This window comes from Acomys minous, assembly GCF_964271855.1.
Source record: "Acomys minous genome assembly, chromosome: 5".
Lineage (NCBI taxonomy): Eukaryota > Metazoa > Chordata > Mammalia > Rodentia > Muridae > Acomys > Acomys minous.
The window spans coordinates 7435489-7460386 of NC_140494.1; the positions used below are offsets into that span (position 1 = coordinate 7435489).

The 24898-nt window shown below is 40.6% G+C and overlaps 1 protein-coding gene and 1 pseudogene across 7 annotated transcripts in view; one reads left to right on the top strand and one right to left on the bottom strand.

The window, feature by feature from the left end:
* Window positions 1-2726: 2726 nt before the first annotated feature.
* Window positions 2727-24898, top strand: part of TASOR2 (transcription activation suppressor family member 2) — a gene marked incomplete at its 3' end in the record, with an annotated part of 49641 nt that continues 27469 nt past the window's right edge. For 2 of the 6 annotated variants that reach the window (XM_084783960.1, XM_084783964.1), the window contains exons 1-10: window positions 2727-3078; window positions 15676-15813; window positions 15944-16067; window positions 16156-16175; window positions 16287-16386; window positions 17833-17933; window positions 19410-19513; window positions 20881-20953; window positions 21047-21109; window positions 24108-24824. In XM_084783960.1, coding sequence (XP_084640086.1) covers window positions 16042-16067; window positions 16156-16175; window positions 16287-16386; window positions 17833-17933; window positions 19410-19513; window positions 20881-20953; window positions 21047-21109; window positions 24108-24824 — 1204 coding nt within the window. In that variant the 5' untranslated portion in view covers window positions 2727-3078; window positions 15676-15813; window positions 15944-16041. Of the gene's footprint in view, window positions 3079-3493; window positions 3760-12263; window positions 12825-15675; window positions 15814-15943; window positions 16068-16155; window positions 16176-16286; window positions 16387-17832; window positions 17934-19409; window positions 19514-20880; window positions 20954-21046; window positions 21110-24107; window positions 24825-24898 lie in introns of those variants that run through there. The other 4 variants (XM_084783961.1, XM_084783965.1, XM_084783962.1 and 1 more) reach the window with 4 other exon arrangements.
* LOC311598700 (small ribosomal subunit protein eS27-like) lies at window positions 12849-13723 on the bottom strand (annotated as a pseudogene). Its single transcript has one exon. The product of its transcript is annotated as a small ribosomal subunit protein eS27-like (transcript).

Sequence of the window (24898 nt, forward strand, 5' to 3'; positions counted from 1 at the left end):
AAAAACCTTGTAGGTCTGTGTGATCCAGCTGGAATACAGACATGTCTTTAAATTCCAGGTGACAGAAGCTTGCAGGTCTTTGAGTTCTAGTCAGTTCTGTTCAGTCAGATTGGTTGAGTCAATGAGTTGAAAGGAAGTGCGGTGGAGTTGAGTTGGTGGCAGTTCAGTTTGTGGAATTCAGAGGCAGTTTTTACTAGGAAAGGTTTACAGAGAAAGGTTGAAGAGAGAAGTAGATAGACACAGGTGAAGGCAGAAGGAGTCAGAGAAAGAAAGGGAAGGAGCCAGAAGATTGGAATAGATTGCTATTGTTTGAGGCCAAGCAGAGCTATTCAGTCAGAAGCTGAGAAGCCAGTTTTGAATCAGTCCGTTTGGAGAGGAGTTTGAGCCAGAACAGCTGAATTGAACCAGCCAGCCAGAGTTCAGAAAGAACAAGAAAGGGTGAGCTTATTCAGCAGTAAGTCTCAGAGGCTGAAAACATTCTAGGCCTAGAATAGATTGTATGGAGGCTAGAGGTTTCTAGGACTAGGCCTAGGTTGGCAGATGGAGGCAGTAAGCCTCGGAGATGACAAATCAGGTGAATACAAGTTACTTTTACATGTCCCTGAATTTTAGGTGTTGGAGTTGTATTATAGCTGTATCCATTGAGACTGGCCTTCACATCTCTGAATTTTGACTGGCTGTGGTTTTCTGTAATGGTTTCCATCAGTTGCAAAGAGAAGTTTCCCTTACACATATAGGGAAGAGGTGGTTATAGTTCTCTAAGATCCATGACATCACCAGTCCTGGGTAACTGGCTAGGTTTCCAGCAGCAGGCAGGAGTGCTGTAATTGAGCTATATCCTTAGCCCAGGTTTGATTTACTTTTATTCTGTCTGTATATAGATGTGTGCAGGTGCATGTTTGTGTGTGGGTGCATGTGTGTGATGTGTGTGGAGATCAGGGGTCAACCTTGGGTGTTGTTCCTTAGTACCTGTCATCATCATCATCATCATCATCATCATCATCAGATTTTGCAAGACAGGGTTTCACCGTGTTTCTCTGTGTAGCCTTGGCTGTCTTGGAACTCACTCTATACACCAGGCTGGCCTTGAACTCAGAGATCTGCCTACCTCTGCTTCCCAAGTGCTGGGACTAAAGGCGTGTGCTACCACCCACCACCTGGCTGTCCATATTATTTTTTTTAACATAGGGTCTCTGTCTGGCCTTGGAGTCACAAGAAAACTAGGCAGGAATTGCCTGCTTCCCCTTCCTCGGAGCTGGTGGTATGAACTGGGCCACCCCCACCCCACAGGAGTCATGCAGATAGAAGTCATGCTTGTGTAGAGGACATTTTCCTGACTGCCCACTCGGCTCTTAGGCACCGTATTTCTTATCTTTTCACTTTCACAGCAGTCTTATCGAATTATTAAACACTTATTTTCACCTTAGCGGTAGGGGGTGGGGGACACTTGTTTTTCTTTCTGCTCATAAAGCTCTACCTCCAAGGTTTGTTTGGTCACTTACATCTTTGCGTTTGGACTTCAAACATCCCATTTTTATTGAATCTTTATCATTCTGCTTTTCCTGTTCCAGTCTCTAGCCACCAACTCCACTTATTAGCATTTCATCCATTTTCACAACACATTACCTGAAATAATTATGGTAGCTTATAATTTAACTCACCTCTACAATGAACTGTTATGAGTAGAGCCTTTTTTTTTTTAACCTTGCCAATGGCCAAAATCCCAGTTTTTAATATGGCACTTGACATAAGTACTATCCCACTGAATGACTAAATTTTTTTAAAGATTTATTTTATTTTATGTATGACTACTTTATCTGCATGTACACCTGCATGCAGGCCAAAAGACACATCAGATCCTAGTTTAGATGGTTGTGAGCCATCATGTGGTTGCTAGGAATTGAACTCAGGACTTCTGGAGCAGCCAGTGCTTGTAACTGCTGAGCCATCTCTCCAGCCTGAATGACTAAATTTCAACCCATGGCACCAAGTCACTTGCTTGGTACTGTTTCACTTCTCTAGGCAATTCTTATCTCTAGTGAGGATAGACTTGAATTATATGGTCACCTAAACACTCTCCACATAGATAGCAGTCTTCGAGTTGGTCTGGGGAACTCCCACCATGAACTTAAGTTTGAGATTTCTGAAATGTCGCACTTGGGCCGGACTAACCGACCATCACCAGGGTCACCAAAGATGGCCGCTCAGTTTATAGTCAGCTGATAGCCTTTACTCCAGCCAGCTGGGACTCCACTCAGGTATTCAAACTTAAGTGCAGCCTCGAGCATTTACATCAAGGCCAAACTACAACCTGTATCTGACCCAGCAGCTGCCGGGAAGAGCTTTCCACAACCAAGCAGTTTGACAGAAGCTAAATTAGCTGTGACATCTTGGCCTCGGGTCCTAGAATACAGTTGAGTAATTTTCCACAGGGTTTTCCATTCGGGAAATAATGAGGTCAGCAAGAGTACAAGATGGAGGAGTCTCTGCGCTATCTTGCCCTGTCACATTTACAGCACCTGGTACACGGAAAGCCGGAAAGAAGGTTTGAGTAACCCACAACACACTAGACTATGCCCTGGATGAGGATCTCCGTTTCCGGTATACGGCTCCTATTTCCGGCCAGGGAAACTGGCTTGCCGTCCAATCCGGAGTGAGCGCTGGCCCCACGCGCCTGCGCAGGAAAGAAAAAGCGAGAGCAACGTGGACGCCGCGGGCGGTCGCGCCTGCGCCTTGGCGTGCTCCCCTGTGATTGGCTCCCGTCTGTTACGCCGCCGCGGCGCTCGGGTTTTCACTTTCTGTCTCTGGAGCCCCCTCCCTCTTTCCTTGGCCACGAGGTTTTACTTCCGGCGGCTGGTGCCCCGAGGCGGCCGGAGAGTCGACAGCTTCCCAGCGTCCGGCTTGTGAGGAGGCGGCTCGCGGCCAGTGGGGCAGCGGACCCCGAGGCGCGCGCGCGGCCGGGAGGGAGGCGCGGCAGGGCGACGGGCCAGGAGGAGAAAGGGACGCGCTGCGAAAGCATGGCAAAGACACTGAGCGGTGAGCTCGACTCCTCAGGGAAGGCGGCCGCGCCGGGGACAGGTAACGGCTCCCACGGGCGTCGGGGCGAGCACCTCCACAGACGCCCGTGGCAGGGGAGGGGGCGGGAAGGAAGAGCGCGGCGCCCGCGGCGCGTGAGGGGCACCCGCGGTGACTGAGGTGGGCGGCGCTCGGGACCCCCGGACAGATGGCTCTGTCGCCCAGGGCGCGCGGAGAAGGCAGGGCCAGTGCGAGCCCGTGGAGGGCTTCCGAGTTCGCCTCTGCGCCTTAAGGCAGAAAAAAAAAAAAAAGGCTTAAGCTAGAGCGTCTTGTTTGTGTCGCCTGTCACAGGGCAGCCCCTCTCCCTCCCCCCCCCCAAGGGAATGTGATAATTCTGCACTGAAGTTTTCCCTTTATGGAGGTTGGGCTAGCTCATTCTCCGAGGGTTCTTCGGGAAGCCCTCCAGTCAAGTTGCTGCATTCGGTAGCATCCAAGGCAACACGTGATGTTATTTACTTATTTGTTACGTATCAGTGGTCCTACCCATATGGAAGACAGCAGTCGGCTGCAGTAACGTTGAAGGAGTGTTGCAGTAGATTGGCCACGAAGTTGGTCAGAAGGCGGTACCCACCAGCACTTGGTAGAAATTGCAGATAGTTGGAAATTTCTTGAGTTTCTCTTGATCGTGACTTAGCAATTGGAGGTGCCTAACTTAACCTACTCTCGTCTGTATTCTCTCTGAAGGTAAAATTAGAATGGCAAAGTTAATAAAAATCTTACCTAAACTTGTATAATACAAATGACCTGAGGACTCACATTGTTCCCACTGAGAAAGAAGCAAAAGGAAAACGGGTGAATATGTGGTATTTTAAAATCTGGGATTGTTGGAAATCCTATCTTAAGAGGTTTAGTACAAAGCACACACACCTGACGGTGTAAGAGACTACGCCTCCTGGAAAATTGTCTTGTAGTAAAGGAGAGCCCAAGTTAGAAAAAATAAAAGATAACCAAGTGTTTGTCAGTCATTATTATTTTAAGGAAGATGATGTTTGAAATGTGTTGCTAATACATTTCCTGACTATAACATTCTTTTAGATAAGAAAGATAAAGATATTTAGCACAAATATATTGGACATGCCCTAGTGTCTAGGCAGTAGACATTTCAGATTTTCTTATAACAATTCTGTAGAGCTGGGGGGGGCGTGTGTCCCCCCTCCAGCTATTATAAACAGGCTTTGGGTGCTGCTGGTACTGTTTCTGTAGATTCAATTCTTATGAGAATGCTAGGCAGTCTGTTAAATTTTCATTCACCTTAGGTATGGCTTTCAGGGTGGTGGGGACAGCTAATACCGACTGGGAGACAGAGGACGATAGATCTCTGAGTTCAAGGACAGCCAGGACTACACAGAAAAACCTTGTCCTCCCCCCTCCCAAAAGTTAATTGAAGCGGGGCATGGTAACACAGGCCTTTAATCCTAGCACTTGGGACGAGGCAAAGGCAGGTGGATCTCTGGGAGTTCAAGGCCGATCTGGTCTACACAGAGAAATCTTGTTTGGCGGGGAAGTGAAAGGTATGGTTTTCATTACTCTGCTAGGAAATACTGTATGGTAACAATTTTTTTTTTGTTTTGTTTTTCAAGACAGGGTCTCTCTGTGTAGCCTTGGCCATCCTGGACTCACCTTGTAGACCAGGCTGGCCTCGAACACACAGTGATCCGCCTACCTCTGCCTCCCGAGTGCTGGGATTAAAGGTGTGTGCCACCACGCCCGGCAACAATGTTTTCTAAACATCTTAACCCATTTAATAATTGAAAAATATCAAATTTAATTAATTAATTTTGGGTTTTCAAGACAGGGTTTCTCTGTATATCCTTGGCTGTCCTGGACTCACTTTCTAGAACAGGCTGGTCTCAAACTCACAGAGATCCACCTGCCTCTGCCTTCCTGAGAGCTGGGGTCACAGCTGTGCACCACTGCCCAGCTTCATTTAATTTTAAATCTTCCCTAGTGAGTAAGAAAGTCAAACATTTGGGATAGGCCATTATCCCTTGATTATGACATGTTCTAAACACTCCTCTTTGACCTATTTAGCAGTTACCATACTGTTTTAGTTATGGTAGCTTCATAATGTACCTTGGTATTTTCTTCTGGGGAGTCAGGGAAAGCCCTGGATTTTTCCTCTATCCAGATGTCATCTCAGTTTCTAAGAAAATCTCATTGGGATGTTTGTGTTTGCATTAAATAGCTTATTCATTGTATTTATAGATTCATTTAGGAAAAAATGGGATTTTTTTTTCCTTCTAAGAGAATAGCTTTTTTGTGTATGTGTGAAAATGTGTTTACAAAGAAAGCAAGCCGGCAGCTGGGTGGTGGTGGCACACGCCTTTAATCCCAACACTCGGGAGGCAGAGGCAGGTGGATCTCGTGAGTTCAAAGCCAACCTGGTCTGCACAGAGAGTCCAGGACAGCCAAGGCTACACAGAAAGACTATAATGAAAAATAACAACAACAACAAAAAAGGCAAGTAGGCTATTTCTTCACCTTGTTTAATAGAGGACTACAGGTACCTTAGAAACAGTTTGTGTGTGTTGATTCTAGAAGGAAAGTATTCCTTGAACTGTCACCATGGTCTTTATTGCGTTAACAAACATATCTTCACCTGTTTTGAACTTAGAGAGACTCATACTTTATATTCATATTTTATGTTCCAAGATTATTTATTGATGTGTATGAGTGCTCTATATGCATCTACACCTGCATCCCAGAAGAGGGCATCAGATCACATTATATAGATGGCTGTGAATCACCATGTGTTTGCTGGGAATTGAACTCAGGACCTCTAGAAGAGCAGCCAGTGCTCCTAACCGCTGAGCCATCTCTCCAGCCCCTGTACTGTGTTTTTGCAAATAGACTTCATGCCACCTTTAATTGCTCAGGTATTACTTATGTATTTAGTCTGTTGTACAGATTGAAGTATGGCAAAATAATCTGGCATTGCCTAGCTAAGTAGTTGGAAAGGAGGGACATTTTAATAATTTTACATAGTTGTATTTTCTTTGATAATCAATTTTGATAACAGTTTCTTTAAAGTTGGCTACAGGGCTGGAGAGATAGCTCAGATGTTAGGAGCACTGGCTGGCTACTCTTCCAAAGGTTCTGGGTTCAACCATATAATGGCTCACAACCATCTATAATGAGATCTGGTGCCCTCTTCTGGCTAGCTGGCACATGTGCAGGCAGAATACTGTATACATAATAAATAAAATCTCTTTTTTAAAAAGTTGGTTACAGTGTAAAGTTGAAGCCTTATGAATGAGCTTATTAAAATCTAATTTACCTTACCCTTCAAAGGGCTTTCATCTTGTGTATTAGTCGTTTGGAAAATACTGGTTCCTTAAATTGTATAGGTCTTCCAGAGGTTGAGAGTGTTAACGTGCTGCCCCCGTGTGTTCACAACATAATCATCACCACTTTGTGAGCCTTTTGCTTATAATTCGTTTCCTTCATGATACAGTTTATTGTAAGAATATATTCTGTTCCTTACCATATATCCATTGTTGGGCTGCTCCTAATCACTGTTGCCATAAATAAACATTTGTCATTGGATTGACTTGGGCCTACAGTTTTGTTAGTAGCAGATGTTAGGCTAGTGGTTTAATGTCTTTAGTGGGTAAGGACTACTCAGATTTATTTTTTAAGTTAATTCAGGGTGTCACGTTTGTTAAATTAGATTTTCTTTTAGGGCTCTACCTTAAGTTTTTTTAGGACTTTGTTTTAATATTTGTTTTTTAAAATATTAATTTATTATTATGTATACAGTATTCTGCCTCCATGTAACACCTGCAGACCAGAAGAGGGCACCAGATCTCATTATAGATGGTTGTGATCCACCATGTGGTTGCTGGGAATTGAACTCAGGACCTTTCGAAGAGCAGACCATGCTCTTAGCCTCTGAGCCATTTCTCAAGCCCTGTTTTAATATTTGTTATCAGAGTTATTACAGGTACCCCTTTTCTATTCAAATGTCTTACTATTTTACATCTTCTTTTTACATTTTAATACTATTGTATTACTGCCCAACTTGTTTTGGTTCATCTTATCTGTAGTTTATCATTTATATTATTACCAATGAAAAATATGTTTTTCACTAAAACACATTTTTTCTTTCTTTCTTTCTTTCTTTCTTTTTTTTTTGGTTAGTGGTTTTGGTTTTGGTTTAGGGTTTCTCTGTACAGCCTTGGCTGTCCTGGACTCACTTTGTAGACCAGGTTGGCCTCAAACTCGCACCTGCCTCTGCCTCCGCCTCCTGAGTGGTGGGATTAAAGGCGTGCACCACCATGCCCTGCTCACTAAACTGTTTTGATACAACTAGTTGGTATATGCACTTGTGTATTGTTTTGTTTATCTTGTAATACTAAGAATTGAATCCAAAGTTTAACCAAGGCCAAGCTACCACTGAGCCATGTCCTCAGCCCTATACTTGCCAAGTATGTATGCCACCCTGGATTCAGTTCCCAGCACCACTAATAAGTAAAAAAGAGTATCTCTTAGAATATTTTTTCTTTTTTGAGACGACATGTCGCTTAGGCTACCTGTGTACCTATGATCTTCCTGCCAGGTCTCTCAAGTTCTGGGGTTACAGGTATGCTCCACCATGCCTGGCTGGGTTGTTTTGTTTTGTTTTACAATTTCATTTTGATTTTCAGTTACATGTGTCTATGTGAGGGTATGTGTACTTAGGGGCAGGTACCTGTGAAGGCCAGAAGAGGATGCTAGAGCCTGGATCTGCAGCTACAGGAGGTTCTAAACCTGTAGCAAAGAAGGGTGCTAAGAACTGAACTTGGGACCTCTTTAAGAATAGTATGCGCTTGCCGGGCTTGGTGGCGCACGCCTTTAATCCCAGCACACGGGAGGCAGAGGCCGCTGGATCACTGTTGAGTTCGAGGCCAGACTGGTCTTCAAAGGGAGTCCAGGACAACCAGGGCTACACAGAGAAACCCTGTCTAGAATAAAACAAAAACAAAACAAACAAGCAAGCAAAAGAACAGTATGCACTCTTAACCACTGACCATCTCTCCACTGCCTGGATTTAAAAAAATAGTTTTAAAAATCTTTAGGGGCAGAGCCTTACAATTTGTTTGGGTTTAATATAGTTGTTCTTTGTAATTTGTTTGCCCTGTCCTATGTTTCTAAATCTTATCATTTTTTTTTGTTGATTTAGTATTTCCTAATCTCTTATTGCTGTTATTACTATTTTGAGTTTTTGAGACAAGGCTTCTCTGTGTAGCTGTCCTCGATTCACTCTGTAGAGCAGGCTGGACTCGAACTCGTAGAAATCCACCTGCCTCTGCCTCCCCAAGTGCTGATATTACAAGTGTGTGCCATAGCGCCCAGTTCTGTAATCTATTTAACTTACAAACATTATTTTAGAATTGTTAGCTTTGTTCACCATCTTCATGATTTATATGCTATTTTTGTCATACAGTAGAACTCTTAGGGCTGGAGAGATGGCTCAGAGGTTAAGACCACTGGTTGCTCTTCCAAACGTCCTGAGTTCAATTCCCAGCAACCACATGGTGGGTCATGACCTTCTATAATGAGATCTGGTTCCTTCTTCTGACACATAGGCACACATGCAGGCAGAACACTGCATAATAAATAAATAAATCTTTAAAAAAAATAGAACTCTTTTCCAGATAGCTGGAATCCTGTTTGGAATTGTTGGTTTTATAGCCAGTACCTAATATTTGCCACATTTTGACTACTCTCCATTCGTTGCTATACTTTTCCATCTAGAGCACTTCCTTTATAGCTTTGTTTACTAAAATTTGGTGGGGGTAGGGGTGGAGAGACAGCTCAGCAGTTAAGAGTACTGGCTGCTCTTCCAAAGGACCCAGGTTCAATCCCCAGCACCCATATGGCAGGTCACAACTGTCCGTCACTCCTGTTCCAATCTGACACCCTCACAGACAGGCATGCAGTCAAAATACCATAATAATAAATTGGGAAAAAAACTTGGAAGAGAATAATGAACACTTCTTTTTTGGCTCACTGTCCTTGGAAAATGGCTTTGTTGGATGTAAACATTTTACATTGATGATTGTTAGTACATTGGTTTTGAATACTTCTTACATGTCTTCGGATAGCTTCATTTCTGTCTTTGCTTTCCTCTCTTAGTCTTTGGGTTTCTTTTTCTCTAACTACATTTAATACTTTTCTCTTTGCCTTTAGCATTTTATTATATCACTTTAATGTGTCCTTAGCTTGCATGAAAATATTTTGGCTTTTTAAGTTTATAAATTGGAAGTGTTTTTTAAATGCTCATTGGCTATTAAATGCCTCTTGAAATGTGAATTTACTTTTAAAAAAATTCTCCTGTCTTAGTGTATTAGCTAAGTCTGTCATTATTAGCATAGTAAATATTCTCTTCTAGTCCTTTGGGTTTTTTTTTTTTTTTTGGTCTTTTTTAATTGGCTTCTGTTTTTAATTACTGCTTTTGTCATAGGAAATGTGCCTGGGGTATACTTTCTGTTTTCCCTTAATAAAATACAACATTTAATTGGAGAACTAACTCCCTTGCTGATAGCCAATACAGCATTGCTTGGTAAAACACACCCTTTAATGTGTACTTGACCCTTCTTAGGAGAAAAAAGATATTTGGCCCCAGCTCTTGAGGCCTAGTTCATTTGGCTACGGGACCTATTTCACCTCTGTGGAAATCCCCTATTTTGTGCTCAGGGCATTTGGGATGGAATATATCTAGTGATGAAAGCAATTTTTAAGATTATCTTAATTCTGCCACTTGCTTTGTAAGACATAATGATTGAAGGCATTAAAGACAGGTTTTAAAATGTAAGTTGTGCCTGAAAAAAGTTCTTTGTATTTTTAAGATTTGTTTCTAAGAAAAAAACCACTTAATATCTTTTTGGAAGGTACTAAACATATCAATAAGTTTTGTTCAACTGTTTCATTGAAAATTAGTAGTTTAATGCTAAAGCACAGATCATAAACACAATTTGATGAGTTAGAACATTGGTCACTGAGTTTATATGGATGTCTTTAAAAGACACCATAAAGGAGTAGGGGGATATGGCTTAATAATAGAGCACTTATCTAGCATGTTGGATCCCCAGTATCACAAAAGAGAAAGAATGCACACACCACAGATTTTAAAAATTAATCAAAATTATATGATCTTGAACAATTAATTTACCTTTTGTACATTCTGTCAAAATAAAAAATAATACTTTAAAAATTACAAGTTTCGGCTGGGCTTGGTAGCACATGCCTTTAATCCCAGCACTCAGGAGGCAGAGGCAAATGGGCCCCTTGAGTTCCAGACCAGCCTGCTCTACAAAGTGAGTTCAGGAGGGGCTGGAGATGGCTTAGTGGTTAAGAGCACTGGCTACTCTTACTGAGGTCCTGAGTTCAATTCCCAGCCATCACTTGTGGCTCACAACCATCTATAGTATGATCTGATGCCCTCTTCTGGTGCACAGGTGACCCTGCAGATACAGCATTCATATACATATATAAAGTACATTTAAAAAACATTTTTAAAGTGAGTCCAGGATAGCCAGGGCTATTACACAGAGAAACACTGTCTCAAAAAACAAAACAAACAAAAATTACAGGTTTCAGCTTTATGATTCAGAAACTTTATAGAAGATCAAGTTTTGAGAGTATTAAAGACATCTTCAAATTTTAAATATTGCAGGTAGGAGCCTGAGACAGAAAGATTGCTGCAAAGTCAAGGTCAGCTTGGGCCTAAAGAGTGAGAGGGACAAGATAGTCAGTGGTTAGCTCACTGCTGCCAAACCTGAGGGCCTGAGTTTGATTCCTCGCACCTACTTGGTCAGGTTGCCCTCTGACACATATTAGCATGCTTTCCCATGCATATACACATGAAAAGTAAAAATAAATGTAATATTTTGGTTTTTTGAGACAGGGTTTCTCTGTGTAGCCTTGGCTGTCCTAGACTCACTTTGCAGACCAGGCTGGCCTGGAACTCACAGCGATCTGCCTGCCTCTGTCTCCTGAGTGCTGGGATTAAAGGAGTGCGCCACCATGCCCAGCAAATGTAATTTTGAAGTTGAATGTTCAACTCAAGTATAACTAACTTTTACAGTCAGATGAAAAAGTCATAATTTGTAGATTCAGTGAATATAGTCTCCACCCCCATTTTGTTAAAGTTAATTGCCATTTGATAAATTGAAATAGCTAAGTGCATTTGCTATTTTTAAACAGCACATAATCTACATAATGCTTTATGAATTTAAAGTTTGCTTATGAATTCAGATTATCTTTTGTGTGGTCAATACAACATAATATGCTTCTTAGTCTATATATTCCTTCACATTTATAGTACTGATTTTTTTTCACATGTCTTTGTTTTCTAATCAGTTTGTTTCTCTATTCGTTTTGCATAATGAATGGATTACTAATTTAAGGTTAGAGAGTGATTTTTTATTGTATTATACTTGGTTTTATTATTTCTATCAAAGTAAAGATGCAGTTATCTCTGCTTTTTGTTTCAAAAGATTTTTTTCAGAGAAAAAGTTATTTCTGTAAGCACAATTTCTGTGTAAACTTTTTTCATTAGAAGTTAAAGACTTTGGGCGTGGTGGCGCACGCCTTTAATCCCAGCACTTGGGAGGCAGAGGCAGGCAGATCGCTGTGAGTTCGGGACCAGCCTGGTCTACAAAGTGAGTCCAGGACAGCCAAGGCTACACAGAGAAACCCTGTCTTGAAAAACCAAAAAGAAAAAAGAAAAAGAGAAGTTAAAGACTTGGAATAAAAGCATTTCAAGGTGTTACTCCCTGTAGGACATATTAGTATATTGCTGTGGAAAAGTATGTCTAATCCATGGGCTCTGTGTAGCCAGAGTTAATTGCAGCAAACACAAAATCCATAAATATGCAATTGGGGGGCACTCAGTTACATTGTTCAACTTTGAACTTTACAGATATCAACTACTGTGTTAATGGCAAAAGATTGGATGTAGCTATACAAGACATAAGAAAAGAGAAATGAGCCTGGCACCATGGTGCATGCTTGTAATCCCAGCTCTCAGGAAGGCAGAGGCAGGTGGATCTCCGTGAGTTCGAGGCCAGCCTGGTCTATAAAGTGAATCCAGTACAGCCAAGGTTACACAAGAAACCCTGTCTTGAAAAACAAAAACAAAAACAAAAAAAAAAAAAAGTAACACTTCATGCAAGTTTCTGCATCATCAATTAACACATAGGCAAAAAAAAAAAATCCAAACACATTAAAAAAAAAAACAATTCAAAAACAAGCTCTACATGAGCTTGTTTTGAGCCATAAATACACACAATGACCAGATTGTGTAAGTTTTATTTTAAGACTTACAATAAGTGTATATATTTCATTTTGAGATTTATGATCAAAATAGCTCCATTATTGTGTTGGTTAAGTGTTGTTACTACTCTGAGCAGTCCAGGCAGATGCAGGTCTGAGAAAAGTGAATCTCCTCTTCTACAAAATAGCAGGTTTTAGTTAATTCCCTGAGATGGCTGTAATAAAAGCCAGGTTTTAGTGTTGAACAGGTCATACTTTTCTCAGAAGTTTAGATGTAATTGAGTTTTGAGTCTAACACAAGGTGTTTTTCAGCCCCCAGAGCCTGGTCTGGTTCTTTTGTAAAGGTCATTACACTGTTGTAGTGACGTAAGAATGGAGGACACGCAGATCTGAGCAAACATGACAACTGTGGAATGTTTGGTTAAGAGAGAAGACGAGGCTTTCACCGCAGTGTAGTGGAGCTACGAGTAGAGAGGAGGCAGCAAGAAAAGGTTGGCAGGGGCTGATGAATTCAGGGATATAAGTAGGTCATAGCTTAAAAGATGATTGATAGGAAAACTCTATGCTTCAGTCTTCTCATTTGGAAAAGAGATAACTGTAGTTGTAATTGTATAGTAATTGTAGAATTACTGTGTGGATTAAATTGACATTTAAAGTCCTTAACTTGTACTTGGTAGTTTCTCAGTAAGTGGACAGGTACTTTTATGAACTAGAGAAATACTCCTTTGATGTTTCTGAAACATAGCCTTACAGGCGATAAAAATAGTTTAGGAGGGGCTCTGCCAAAATCAGGGTTGGAGTATTGGTTGAAACCAAGACGTCGTTATGTGTATAGGAGGAGTACATGGCCACAGTGTTTGGAGACTTTAATGGAACAGACAGTGGGGAAGTGGAGGAGCCATATGCAGCCCACAGCTGCAGAGACTCAGAAGGGGAGTGGTTAGCAGTGCCAGGTGAAACAAAATGTTACTGCAAGGACTGAAAAGGAACATCATGCATAGTGCCTATATCCCTGATAGTGTTGGTTTTTAAAAACTCAGTATTTCTTTTTTTTTTTTTTCTTTTAAATCCAAAATGTGTTTATTGGGGTGGTTTCCCCTTATCTTGAATTAGGTACTTTCAGTGCTGCTTCCTCCTGAAGGAGCATCCTTCTGTGAGCCTTGCTTTTCCTCCTGTAGGCTGACAGAGAACAGTGAGCAGCCAACGCACAAGACTACCGTTTGTGCATGGCTAAAGACTGTGGTGATTTTATAGCAGCCTGGGCACTTCACATCCATAAAATAGGAATTGGGGCTCTGCACCAGGCGCTTTTTCTTGTGTTTCTTCTTCTCTTGAGAGGGATGAAGGAGATCCTTTGTGAGAGGCATGTTCTCATAGGGAGGTCATCACTACCGGAAAGCAAAAACTCAGTATTTCATATTTAAAATAATATTAAATATATTATTTTATATTAATATAATAAATATAATATTATATTAAAATATAAAATATTTAAAATTTAAAGTATTTAAACTATTTAATATTAATATGTTAAAATATTAAAAAGCAGTATTTGCAGTAGTTTTTACCCTTTTTGTTTTGTTTTGTGTTCGAGACAGAGTCAGGGTTTCTCTGTGTAGCCTTGGCTGTCCTGGACTCACTTTGTAGATCAGGCTGGCCTCAAACTCATAGCAATCCACCTGACTGTATTAACCCATATAACCTGTATGGGCTAATGTGTGTGTTGTCTCATATGTTCATATTTGTGAAACCGTCACTCTTATTTTAGGCCCCTTTCGTCACCAACCCTGGCAACTAGTTTATTTCCCATCTTTTTGGATCTGTCTATCCTAGACATTTATGTAAATAGGACATAGTAAATACAGATTTGTTTTTGTGTATGAGTGTTTTGCTTACACGTGTATCTGTGTCCTGTGTGTGCCTGGTATCTGAGGAGGCCAGAAGAGGTTTTCAGATCCCCTGGTACTACTAGAGTTGCAGTCAGTTAATAGCCATCATTTGAGTGCTGGGAATTAAACCCAGGTCCTCTGGAAGAGTCGCCAGTGTGCTTAATCGTTGAGCCAGCCGTCGTCGTCGTTGTTGTTTTTATTCCTTTAGAAATTCATGTCATGTATTTTGATATGTATTCCTCCTAACCCCTCTCTGATGTATCTCCCACTTTTCTACCCCTTCTCAACTTTTTAGCCCACCAAGTCCAATTTGTGCTGCCCATATATATAATCATGAGTGTGGGTCACCCACTGGGAATGGTAAACATATCAGGGCCACACCCTTAAAAAGAACTCTTCCTCCCCACAAGACATCAACTGTCACTAGCTCCTCAGCTAATAGTGGTTTGTGGCCCCTCCCCCTTCATGCTTAATCATTCTATGACATTTATCATATGTTAAAACTTGACTTTTTTTTTTTTCTATTGCTAGGAATCAAAGTTAAGGCCTTTCCCACATGTGTCCACATTAGGCAAGCATTCTACTACTGAATTATATCCCAGCTGGAGAAAACTTGACATTTGATTCTTCGTTTAATCTACCTTGGGTAATACTGATCACTCAGTGGTCAAGGGCACCCACTTATGATTCAGTTTATTATGTGTTCTCCCCTTGAAGACTTTCTGGGCACTGACATAATTTATATTTAATTAATGCTTTGGTTTGGAAACTCATCTTTTGATAATTTAGATTTCATGTCGTATTTTCTATTAAATCACTATATAGCCATTCAGTGAAGTTTCATTAAAGGTAATTGATCTGATCATGTAGTCCCTTAGTATTATGATGAAAAACTTCAGAAATAAACCCAAGCACAGCTTTTTTTTTTCCTTTTTTAAGTTTTAAAGCGCTTATGGGTGATTAAAACCATTAACAGGAAGCTGGAGAGATGGCTCAGGGGTTAAGAGCACTGACTGCTCTTCCAGAGGACCCTGGTTCAGTTCCCAGCACCCACATGGCAGCTTACAACTACAGTAATTCCTATGCCAGGAGATCTGACACCCTCACACAGATATCCATGCAGTCAAAATATCTGTGAATGGGCCTGGAAAGATGGCTCAGAGGTTAAGAGCACTGTCTGCTTTTGCAGAGGGTCCTGAGTTCAATTTACATGCAGATAGGGCACTCATACAGTAAATAAATAAATATATCTTTAAAAAAAAATACCAATGAACATTAAAAAAAAATGGCCCTAAGATATTATTTTTCTAAAAAGCATACGTTTTGTTTTGGTTACTGGTGAGAAAAAACCACATCGACACCCCTATTAAGCTACTTGTAAAATGACCCCTACTGTTAAAGCTATTGATTGCCATTTGAAGACATCTAATGAGTCTTACTGTTTTCATTCTAGGAAAAAATCAAGTTTGTGTCTGAGAATTACACAGGTAACAGCCCTAGGCCGTCTTTTGGCTATGACTGCCACGTAGCTGCAGATACCGACAAAGTTTCTTACAGAAAAAGTCATTTTCGTGCCTTCATACAAAGTCAGGTATAGTCTCTGTAAATAAAATATTTCTTAAATCTAATATCCTGAATTACAGGTTTGGTTGAGGTTGAGGTGAATTTAATTTATATGCATTTCCATAGTGCTAATAATTCTTTCTTTCTCTTTCTTTCAGAATTACCTCTATGAACTTTCAGGCAACACTGTTATTAAGTGACCCAGACAGACCTGTCCCTATATAATTGTAACTTTTTAGTACAGGGAACGTAAAAGATGACAGCACCCACTTGTAAAAGCATGTGAGTAATAATAAAATAATAAAAGCATACTTTATTTGCTTAGTTTTGTTTACTTCTTCTAATAAAAGTATTCTTTGTTTTTTTCTAGACTTGAGCCCAATAAAAATGGTAAGAAATTAATTAGTTCTTGTAGTTTTTGTTGTTGTTTTAGTAAATGTTCCACAAAGTAAACAGCTTTCTCCTCCCTCTCCCCCCCCCCCCCCCCCCCATTTCTTAAAGCTCTCATCTCTCCATGGAAAGGGCAATTAATTATGCAGGGTTGTTTGCTGTGTGATATAACCCTTTGGTCTACTTATGGCACGGTAATTCCAATTCAACTGTAAGTATTGTATCTGAAGTCATCCTTAACACATGTTTTGTTTTTCCAGTGCTAGGTACTCATTTCATTGTCTTTATGGATAACATTGCTGTGAAATATAGTGATTTTACTTGGTTTTAGGCCGCAATACATTTGCTTGTGTAGAGTACAAGTACAGGGTGACCTGACCTCAATTATAATCCTTAATGGTAAAATGGTCGGTCGGTCGGTTTGTCTGTCTTAAGGTTTTTTTGTTTTTGTTTTTTCAAGACAGGGTTTCTCTGTGTACCCTGGGCTGTCCTAGACTCACTTTGTAGACCAGGCTGGCCTCGAACTCACAGCGATCCGCCTGCCTCTGCCTCCCGAGTGCTGGGATTAAAGGCGTGTGCCACCACGCCCTGCTCTGTTTTAAGATTTTATTTATTTTGTGTATGAGTGCTCTATCAGCATGTGCATCTGCACACCAGAAGAGGGCATTAGATTCCAGTATAGATGGCTGTGAGCCACCATGTCATTGCTGGGAATTGAACTACGGACCTCTGGAAGAGCAGACAATGCTCTTAACCACTGAGCCATCTCACTAGCCCCCGGAAAATGGTATTTCTATTGCTTTAGTTGAGATGGGGTCTTGCTGTATTGCCCAGGTTGTTCTGGAACTTAAGTGCCTCCTGAATAGTTAGGACTACGTGTATCTGTTAACATGCTTGGCTAAATTCTTTTGTATTGGAAGCTTGCTTTTCCTCTACAACAAACCAAATTTGTTGGTAGAGCAAGTCCAACAGATTATAGCCCCTCAATTCAATTATAAGATTTACAGTATCTAATATTCACATGATTCTTTTATTAAAAAAATACTAAAAGTAGCTGTAAAATTGGTTTGGAGTATAATGACATTTTAAAACTTTTTTGGTGTTTATGTTAGTTTTTTTAATCCTGAGGATTTAATCCTAAAGGACATCTTAGAACTCCTGTTTGATCTGTTCACACTTTATACCCCATACCACTGAAACATAGACATAGTTAGTTGACATAAGAGAACTGGTTTCTGTCAGAATTCGTTTTCTGTTGACTATTTGTAATAACAGAGAACAGGGATAGTATGCCTCATAAATAGGAAATAAAAATTGTTGTGAAAAAGTAGTTTTAAAAGAAGGAAAGGCTCTTTCTTGCTGTAGAATGTAGTTACTAAATGTAGGAAGAATAATGGCATATAATACTCAAGTAGATGGCAAAAATAGATGAAAATCTGGTTCTTTGCATATCTTTCAATTTGGATTTTAATCACAAATGGGGGGCGGGAGGCAAATTCTGCAGTGAGACGAATGAAAATCTGTTTTCTTGTTTGTTTTTGAGACAAGGTTGCTCTGTGTAGCCTTGGCTGTCCTGGGTTTGCATTTGCATTAGAAAGTGATAAGGTTATATCAGTATTAATTATATAGCACTTATTTGACGAGTTTTGTTCTTTAGGCCCCGGGAACTAGATTTTAATTATGTGATGAAAGTGTCGTCTCTGAAGGAGAACCTACCAGAAGCTGCCTTTAGAAGACAGAATTATGTGGAGCAGAAAGGTCTGTCAAAATGTAACGGCACACAACATATCCTGGGCTAACTTCAGTTATTGTTCACTCTGTCTTCCAAACACCCACATACATGTCTAAATTTCATCTTAAATGGGTCTCAAAATGTCCTTTTGAGGAAGTTGTAGAGTTACAATGTTCTCCACTCCTTGGAACAGACTCATCTAAGATGACAAAGACCTCAGAGAATTGAGCAAATGTGTTAAAAAATAGCTGAATCTCAGACCCATTCCTTTCAGTCACATCAGTTTTTACTGTTCTTACTTTATGTATTGTTAAGCTTGAAGCAAATATGAGGCCAGCACTTGGGAGGCAGAGGCCAGTGGATGGGTTTCCATGAGTGGATGGGTTCCTCATGAGTACACATGAGGCCTAGTGTACATAGTAAGTGCCAGGCCAGCCAGGGCAACATCATGAGACCCTTTCTCAAAACAAAATAAATATGAGTAAAATTTTCATCATTTAATTTATGAAATACTGATATTTTTGTCTAGTATTTATTTTGCTATTCTTGTAACAATATAAGAGAGAGTATTTTATTTGAGAGGCAGAGGCAGGCAGTCCAGGATAGCCAGGACTACAGAAGAAACCCGTCTTGAAAAAAAACAAAACAGAGAGAGAGAACATTTTTTTTGTTGTTTTGTTTTGAACTAGGGTCATCCCATATAATCCTGGCTGTCCTGGAACTCACTATGTAGACCAGGCTGGCCTTGAGCTCACAGAGATCTGTCATCCTTTGCCTCCTGAGTATTGAGATTAAATTGAAAAAAAGTTTTTTTTTTTTCTGGGACAGGATTTCTCTGTGTAGCATTGACGGTCCTTAGTAGACCAAGCTGGCCTTGAATTCACAGATATCCCCTTGCCTCTGCCTCTGGAGTGCTGGGACTACAGATGTATGTCACCACACCTGGCTTAAAGTACTTTTTTTTTTTTTAAACCAGGGTTTCTCTGTGTAGCTCTAGCTGTCCTGGAACTCCTTTTGTAGACCAAGCTGGCCTTGCGCTAACAGCAATCTGCATGCCTCTGCTATTGGTTTGTGTGTTTTTGTTTTTTTTTTTTCCCCCAAGACAAGGATTTTTCCGTGTAGCCCTGTCTGTCTTGGACTTGCTTTGTAGAGCAGGTTGGCCTTAAACTCAGAGATCCACCTGCCTCTGCCTCCCAAGTGCTGGGACTAAAGGCATGCGTCACCATGCCCGGCAAAAATAGCTTTTTAAGTACATTGAAATTAAAAGTTCTGAGCAAGACACCTCTAAGGAGGCAGAGGCAGACAGTTTTCTGAGTTCAAGGTCACCCTGGTCTATACAGCAAATTTCAGACCCTGTGTATGTACATACGTGTACACACACACCCTGAAAAGAAGGCAGTGAGAATATATGTGATCAAAAACAAGATAATGTGTGGAATTGTAAAAGAATAATTTTTTAAAATTAAAATTTAAATGTTCTATTTTTCTGATTCTCACTACAGTCTGTTGTCAAGATTTATGCTTTGATTTATATGAAGTGGAACTGTCAAACAAACAAGGACAAAACATAGATAAGCTAATGGAATATATTAAAAACAAGCAGTTGGTAAGGATTGCTAATTTTAAGTATAATTATTAATTTTTTCCTTAAACTAGGAAATTGGTACCTAAGTATTAGCTGAATTATTTAGCTTATAGGTAGGGTTTTCACTGCTAATGTTAACTGACTTAATCTTTTTCATTTTCTTTTTTAGGTTTTCTTGAGACAGGGTCTCTCTGTGTAGCTTTGGCTGTCCTGGACTCACTTTTGTAGACCAGGCTGTCTTTGAACTCACAGCGATCCACCTGCCTGTGCTTCCCAAGTGCTGGGATTAAAGGCGTGCGCCACCATGCCCGTCCCAACTGACATAATCTTGTAGCTGACATTTTCATTGTCTGTACATCTCAATTTACCTTTGTGTCTCATTAGTTTATATTTCTGACTAAAAGAACAAGGGTTTTGTTTTTCTCAAAGTCTTTATTGTTTTTTGATGTATTAGATGCCTAGTGTATTTGCATTGGTCATAGTAGTACTTCTGAGATACTTCTTTGAAAGCCACCTTTACCATTATCCAGGGGTTTATAAAAATTGTTTCATAAGGCTGGGCGTGGTGGCACACGCCTTTAATCCCAGCACTTGGGAGGCAGAGGCAGGCAGATCGCTGTGAGTTCGAGGCCAGCCTGGTCTACAAAGCAAGTCCAGGACAGCTAAGGCTACACAGAGAAACCCTGTCTCAAAAAAAAAAAAATTGTTTCATAATGGAGGAAGTAAATCTTGGGAGTATCTACTGGGTCAAAGAATTATGTCTTTTTAGCCAGGCTTTCTCAATATGAAGATGGAAATAGATGCTTGGCCCAGAGTTGAGCCAGCTTTTATAATAATTTCTGAATATTATTAAAGAAATGATGCAAGTATTGACAGTAATGAAGCAAGTTAGCTCTTGTCTGTCTCCATAATAGACATTAGAAAACAAAAAATACACCATACATGCACGCATGTGTGTTGGGACAGTGACCTGTCTTAATGATAATGTTGGTTAAAATACTCTGACTTGCAAATAACATTAATTTAAACTGCCCTTAGTCAATGAGAGATTGAATAGGCTTACTTTTCAGTCTAGGTGGTAAGACTGAGTTTAAATGCTATTCTGAACACTTTTTTTCTCCCATTTTTGTCCTATGGCTGTCAGGCTTACATGCTTCCTTTCCACATGGGTGGGAATAGACAGCTCCTGACCATCACTTCAGTGTCATTAGAACATTTTGTATGATCTGCACATTTCTCAGTAGCTGGAAATGGTGTGAGTGTTGCTGATAAGTGGAGACTTTTATGAAAGCCTACCTTTCAAAGTGATTGTGAGTCTATGCAGTCTACACTAGTTCTCCCAGAAGTAGATTGAAGAATTTTTTTTCTTTTTTTCTTTTTTCTTTTAGGCAATCATCAAATGCTTAGAAGATAAGGGTTTTTTCATTTTACTTACATCATCAGCCTTAATACCAGAACCAGGTAAGTACAAGTTTTTGGAAAGAAAAACATATAATGTATTTATTTTTGTTTCATAAGATCAACAACTAACATTTTTTTCTTTGATTCTTACAGATTATGGAGATGAGCAGATGGGTCTCCACGGTTTACATTTATTCCATTCACCTCAGGCAGCAGGTGAGGTTTCAGTGGTGCTGAGTTGAGTACTTTCCAGTCCTTACCTTACTGGACTTGTCAGTAGACGCTAAGCTTCAGACGTGCGTCTCCATCTCCTGACAGATCTAGCATGATATCTAAACTTCCTTAAAGTCAGTATCTCCAAATTTAAATCCGTTTGTTGTTCCAACAGTAGCTAGGACATACTTTTCCCATAGTCTAAGAGCTATGATTTGGAGTTTTCATGGCTACTCTTCCTGTCTAGACTATAGGTATTGGGCCATGCTTTCCCAACGTGGTATCGACCCCAAGGACAAATACTTGACTCTTGGAGACAAAAAATATTAATGATGTATTAGTGATTTTTCTGTTGCTGTGATGAAACACCACGACTAAGGCAGCATATAGAAAAAGGGTCTGTTTGAGCTCACCCTTCCAGAGGGTTAGGACCTGTGACGGTGAAGTGGAACTGTGAGAACGCACTAGCAGCGGCGGGAGGCTTTTGAAATCTTAGTTTGCCCACAGTAGCATACTTCCTTTGGCAAGGCCACACCCTCAGATCTCCCAAACAACTGCCATCAATTGGGGACCAGAGCCTGGCATGGTAGCTCACACCTTTAATCCCAGCACTCGGGAGGCAAAGGCAGGTGAATCACTCGTGAGTTCGAGGCCAGCCTGCTCTACAGCGTGAGTCCAGGACAACGAAGGCTACACAGTGAAACCTTGTCTCATTTAAAAAAAAAAAAAATGGGGGGACCAGTATTCAAACATCTGAGCCTATGAAGGACATTCTTATTCAAGCCACCACAAGTCAAGTCATATATACTTATACCTAAACAGTTATACATACCACATGTGTGTCATGTTGCAATTAAAATACTTCTGGCATGGGAATGTACTTCAGTTGGTATAGTACTAGTCTTGGGCATAGAGCTCAGGATTTGATCCCCAGGACTGCATCACATGGCATTATAGGTACTTGCCAGGATGGCTGTGCCTACCCTACAAATACACCATTGTGTTTGTTTTGGGTTTGGCTCATTATGCTGGGACTCTGAGCAGGCAGTTTACTACTGAGCTACATCTCCAGCATAATGTTTACCTTGGTTACAGTCTATCCTAGAGCATATATGTGCAGACATCTGAAAAAATAGGTGTTTGCTCAACAAATAAATGAAAGTGAGTCTTTATTTTATTTTATTTTGTTTTTTGTTTTTTGCTTTTTTGAGACAGGGTTTCTCTGTGTAGCCTTGGCTATCCTGGACTCCCTTTGTAGACCAGGCTGGCTTCGAACTCACAGCGATCCGCCTGCCTCTGCCTCACGAGTGCTGGGATTAAAGGCGTGCGCCACCATGCCCGGCTGTGAGTCTTTATTTTTATTTATTTTTTTATTTTTTCTTGAGACAAGGTCTCTCTGTGGAGCCTTGGCTGTCCTAGGCTCACTTCATAGACGAGGCTGATCTCGAACTCACATCCATCCACCTGCCTCTGCCTCCTAAGTGCTGGGATTAAAGGTGTTGTGCACCACCATGCCTGGTCAGTCTTTATTTTTTTTTGTAGCAAAGCAACTTTCGTTGTTTAAATTATACTGTACCTATTTAAGGGTAATGCTAGACTTAGTATTTCAACACCAGCACTTGCACATATGTGTGTAATCATACATACAAATAAAAATTTTAAAAAAAGATTTATAGTTCTATTCTTCACTTTCCGTCATCTCTTCCCACTTCCCTTTGTTTCCTTTCTTCTGGAGACTGAATCCAGAGTCTCACCCATGCTTCATGAGCCCTGTTCTAGAGAGCTAGCTACATCCCCAGCCTTCATTTCTGCTTTTAATTATAAGCTGCCGGTCTGATGAGATCCATTGCTTGTACCCAGGGAAAGCATAGGAATGAAGAAAACAGTGTTGGATAACTTTCTCATGCCTTCCTCATTGAGACAGCTTTTTTGTTTTTTGTTTATTTTTTGGGACATGATTTCTCTGTGTAGCCCTGGCTGTCCTGGAACTTGCTCTATAGACTAGGCTGGCCTTGAACTCACAGAGATCCGCCTGCCTCTGCCTCCTGAGTGCTAGGATTAAAAGTGTGCGCCACTACCTTCTGGTGGGAACATTTTTTTACGTAGGCTCATTCAGAGCTTTAGCTACTTCTTTTAAATTGAAATTTTATTAGCCAACTTAATACTCTTCATAGGTTTTGTAGTAAGTCTAGTAAGAAATATGCTCTTTTATCATGAAACTGTCTTGTCTATATTTTCTTTCCTTTCTCTTGGTACTCTGATGAGCTTTGAAGAAAGAAATTTTGTTTGTTTATTTTTTTGTTTCTCGAGATAGGGTTTCTCTATGTTACCTTGGCCATCCTGGACTCGCTTTGTAGACCAGGCTGGCCTCGAACTCACAGCGATTCGCCTGCCTCTGCCTCCCAAGTGCTGGGATTAAAGGTGTGCGCCACCACACCAGGCAGCTCAGTTAATTTTTAAAATATGTGTGAAATACAGTTTTATACAAAAGGCAAAATAACAACTTTTTTTTCCAGTGACATTTGAGGCTTAAGCAGTTGGCACTTTCCAGTTCACTTTGCATTGTAGCCTCCCCAAAGAATACAAGTGAAATAGGAAACAATCTGCTTGACCGTAGGGAAGTGCTGCTGCTGTGAATGCCCACCGTGTTCTCTGAACACCCTGTAGGTGAGATGGAGCTGGAGTCATTCTATTTCAGTGTGTGTGTGTGTGTGTGTGTGTATTTGTTAAAAATAACCCATAAAAGCCAGATGTGGTGGTGCCCGCCAGTAATCCCAGCACTCAAGGAGGCAGAGGCAGGCAGACTTCTATTAGGTTCAAGGCCAGCCTGGTCTACAAAGTTAGTCCAGGACAGCCAAGGCTACACAGAGAAACCCTGTCTCCAAAAAGCAAAACCCCATAAAACTTTTACTAATTGCCATTTATGTTTTCATCTGCAATAATGTAGCATATTAGCTTGGTACTAAATTTGAAAATTTTAATGTATGTGTATATGTTTTAGGAGTGAAGGACTTGAAAGTTGAAGATGGTATCTCTTTGAAAGTGATACCTATTTTACCTGCCCTTAGTTATGCACTTCAAGAAGCAAAGAAATCACTTTCTGAAGAAGGAATTCCTCCAAACGTTTTAATAAAGCATAGTTTTGAAGACCTGTGTAAGGTGGACAAAAGCCTTTCATTGTTGGCTCCTCCTCTGGATGGTATGAAAAATGCTGCATTCATTGGGAAGTTCTCCCCTGATTTCGACTTGGCTCTCCCACTTGAAAAATACCCTGCAGGGTCTTTGGACCAGCTGAAATACTATTTTTCAGACCCCACGGGGTACACTCTGGATCTGTCTGCTGCTTTGGATTTGTTAGCAGGACAGCCTCAGTTTCTTTGTATGTCTGATAGCACTTGTGATGCTGGGTTTTCCTTCGTTACGGCTCCAGATCCTGAATGTCATGACTCCGAGATGGAAATAAAAGAAACTGAAACAGCAAAAAAATCTGGGAAAACATTGAGAGTGAAAAAGAGAGCTGTGACTCCATTGACTCCAGATTCCAATCTGAGAGTTCAGCCCAAGAGGAGAGCCAGCACATCAGCTGTTAGACTGCAGAGTCCATGGGTGAGCCTGGGCCACCCCATTCCTAAAAGAGCTGCCCCCAGAACAGACAGTGAATCATGCAACCCAACTCTTAAGTTAGTTCAAGGACAGTTTCCTCAGAAGAGAAAAAGAGGTAAGAATAATGTATGTGATTATTAAATTACAACTTCATTCAAACCCTATTGACTGTTCGTGTGAACTAGAGCT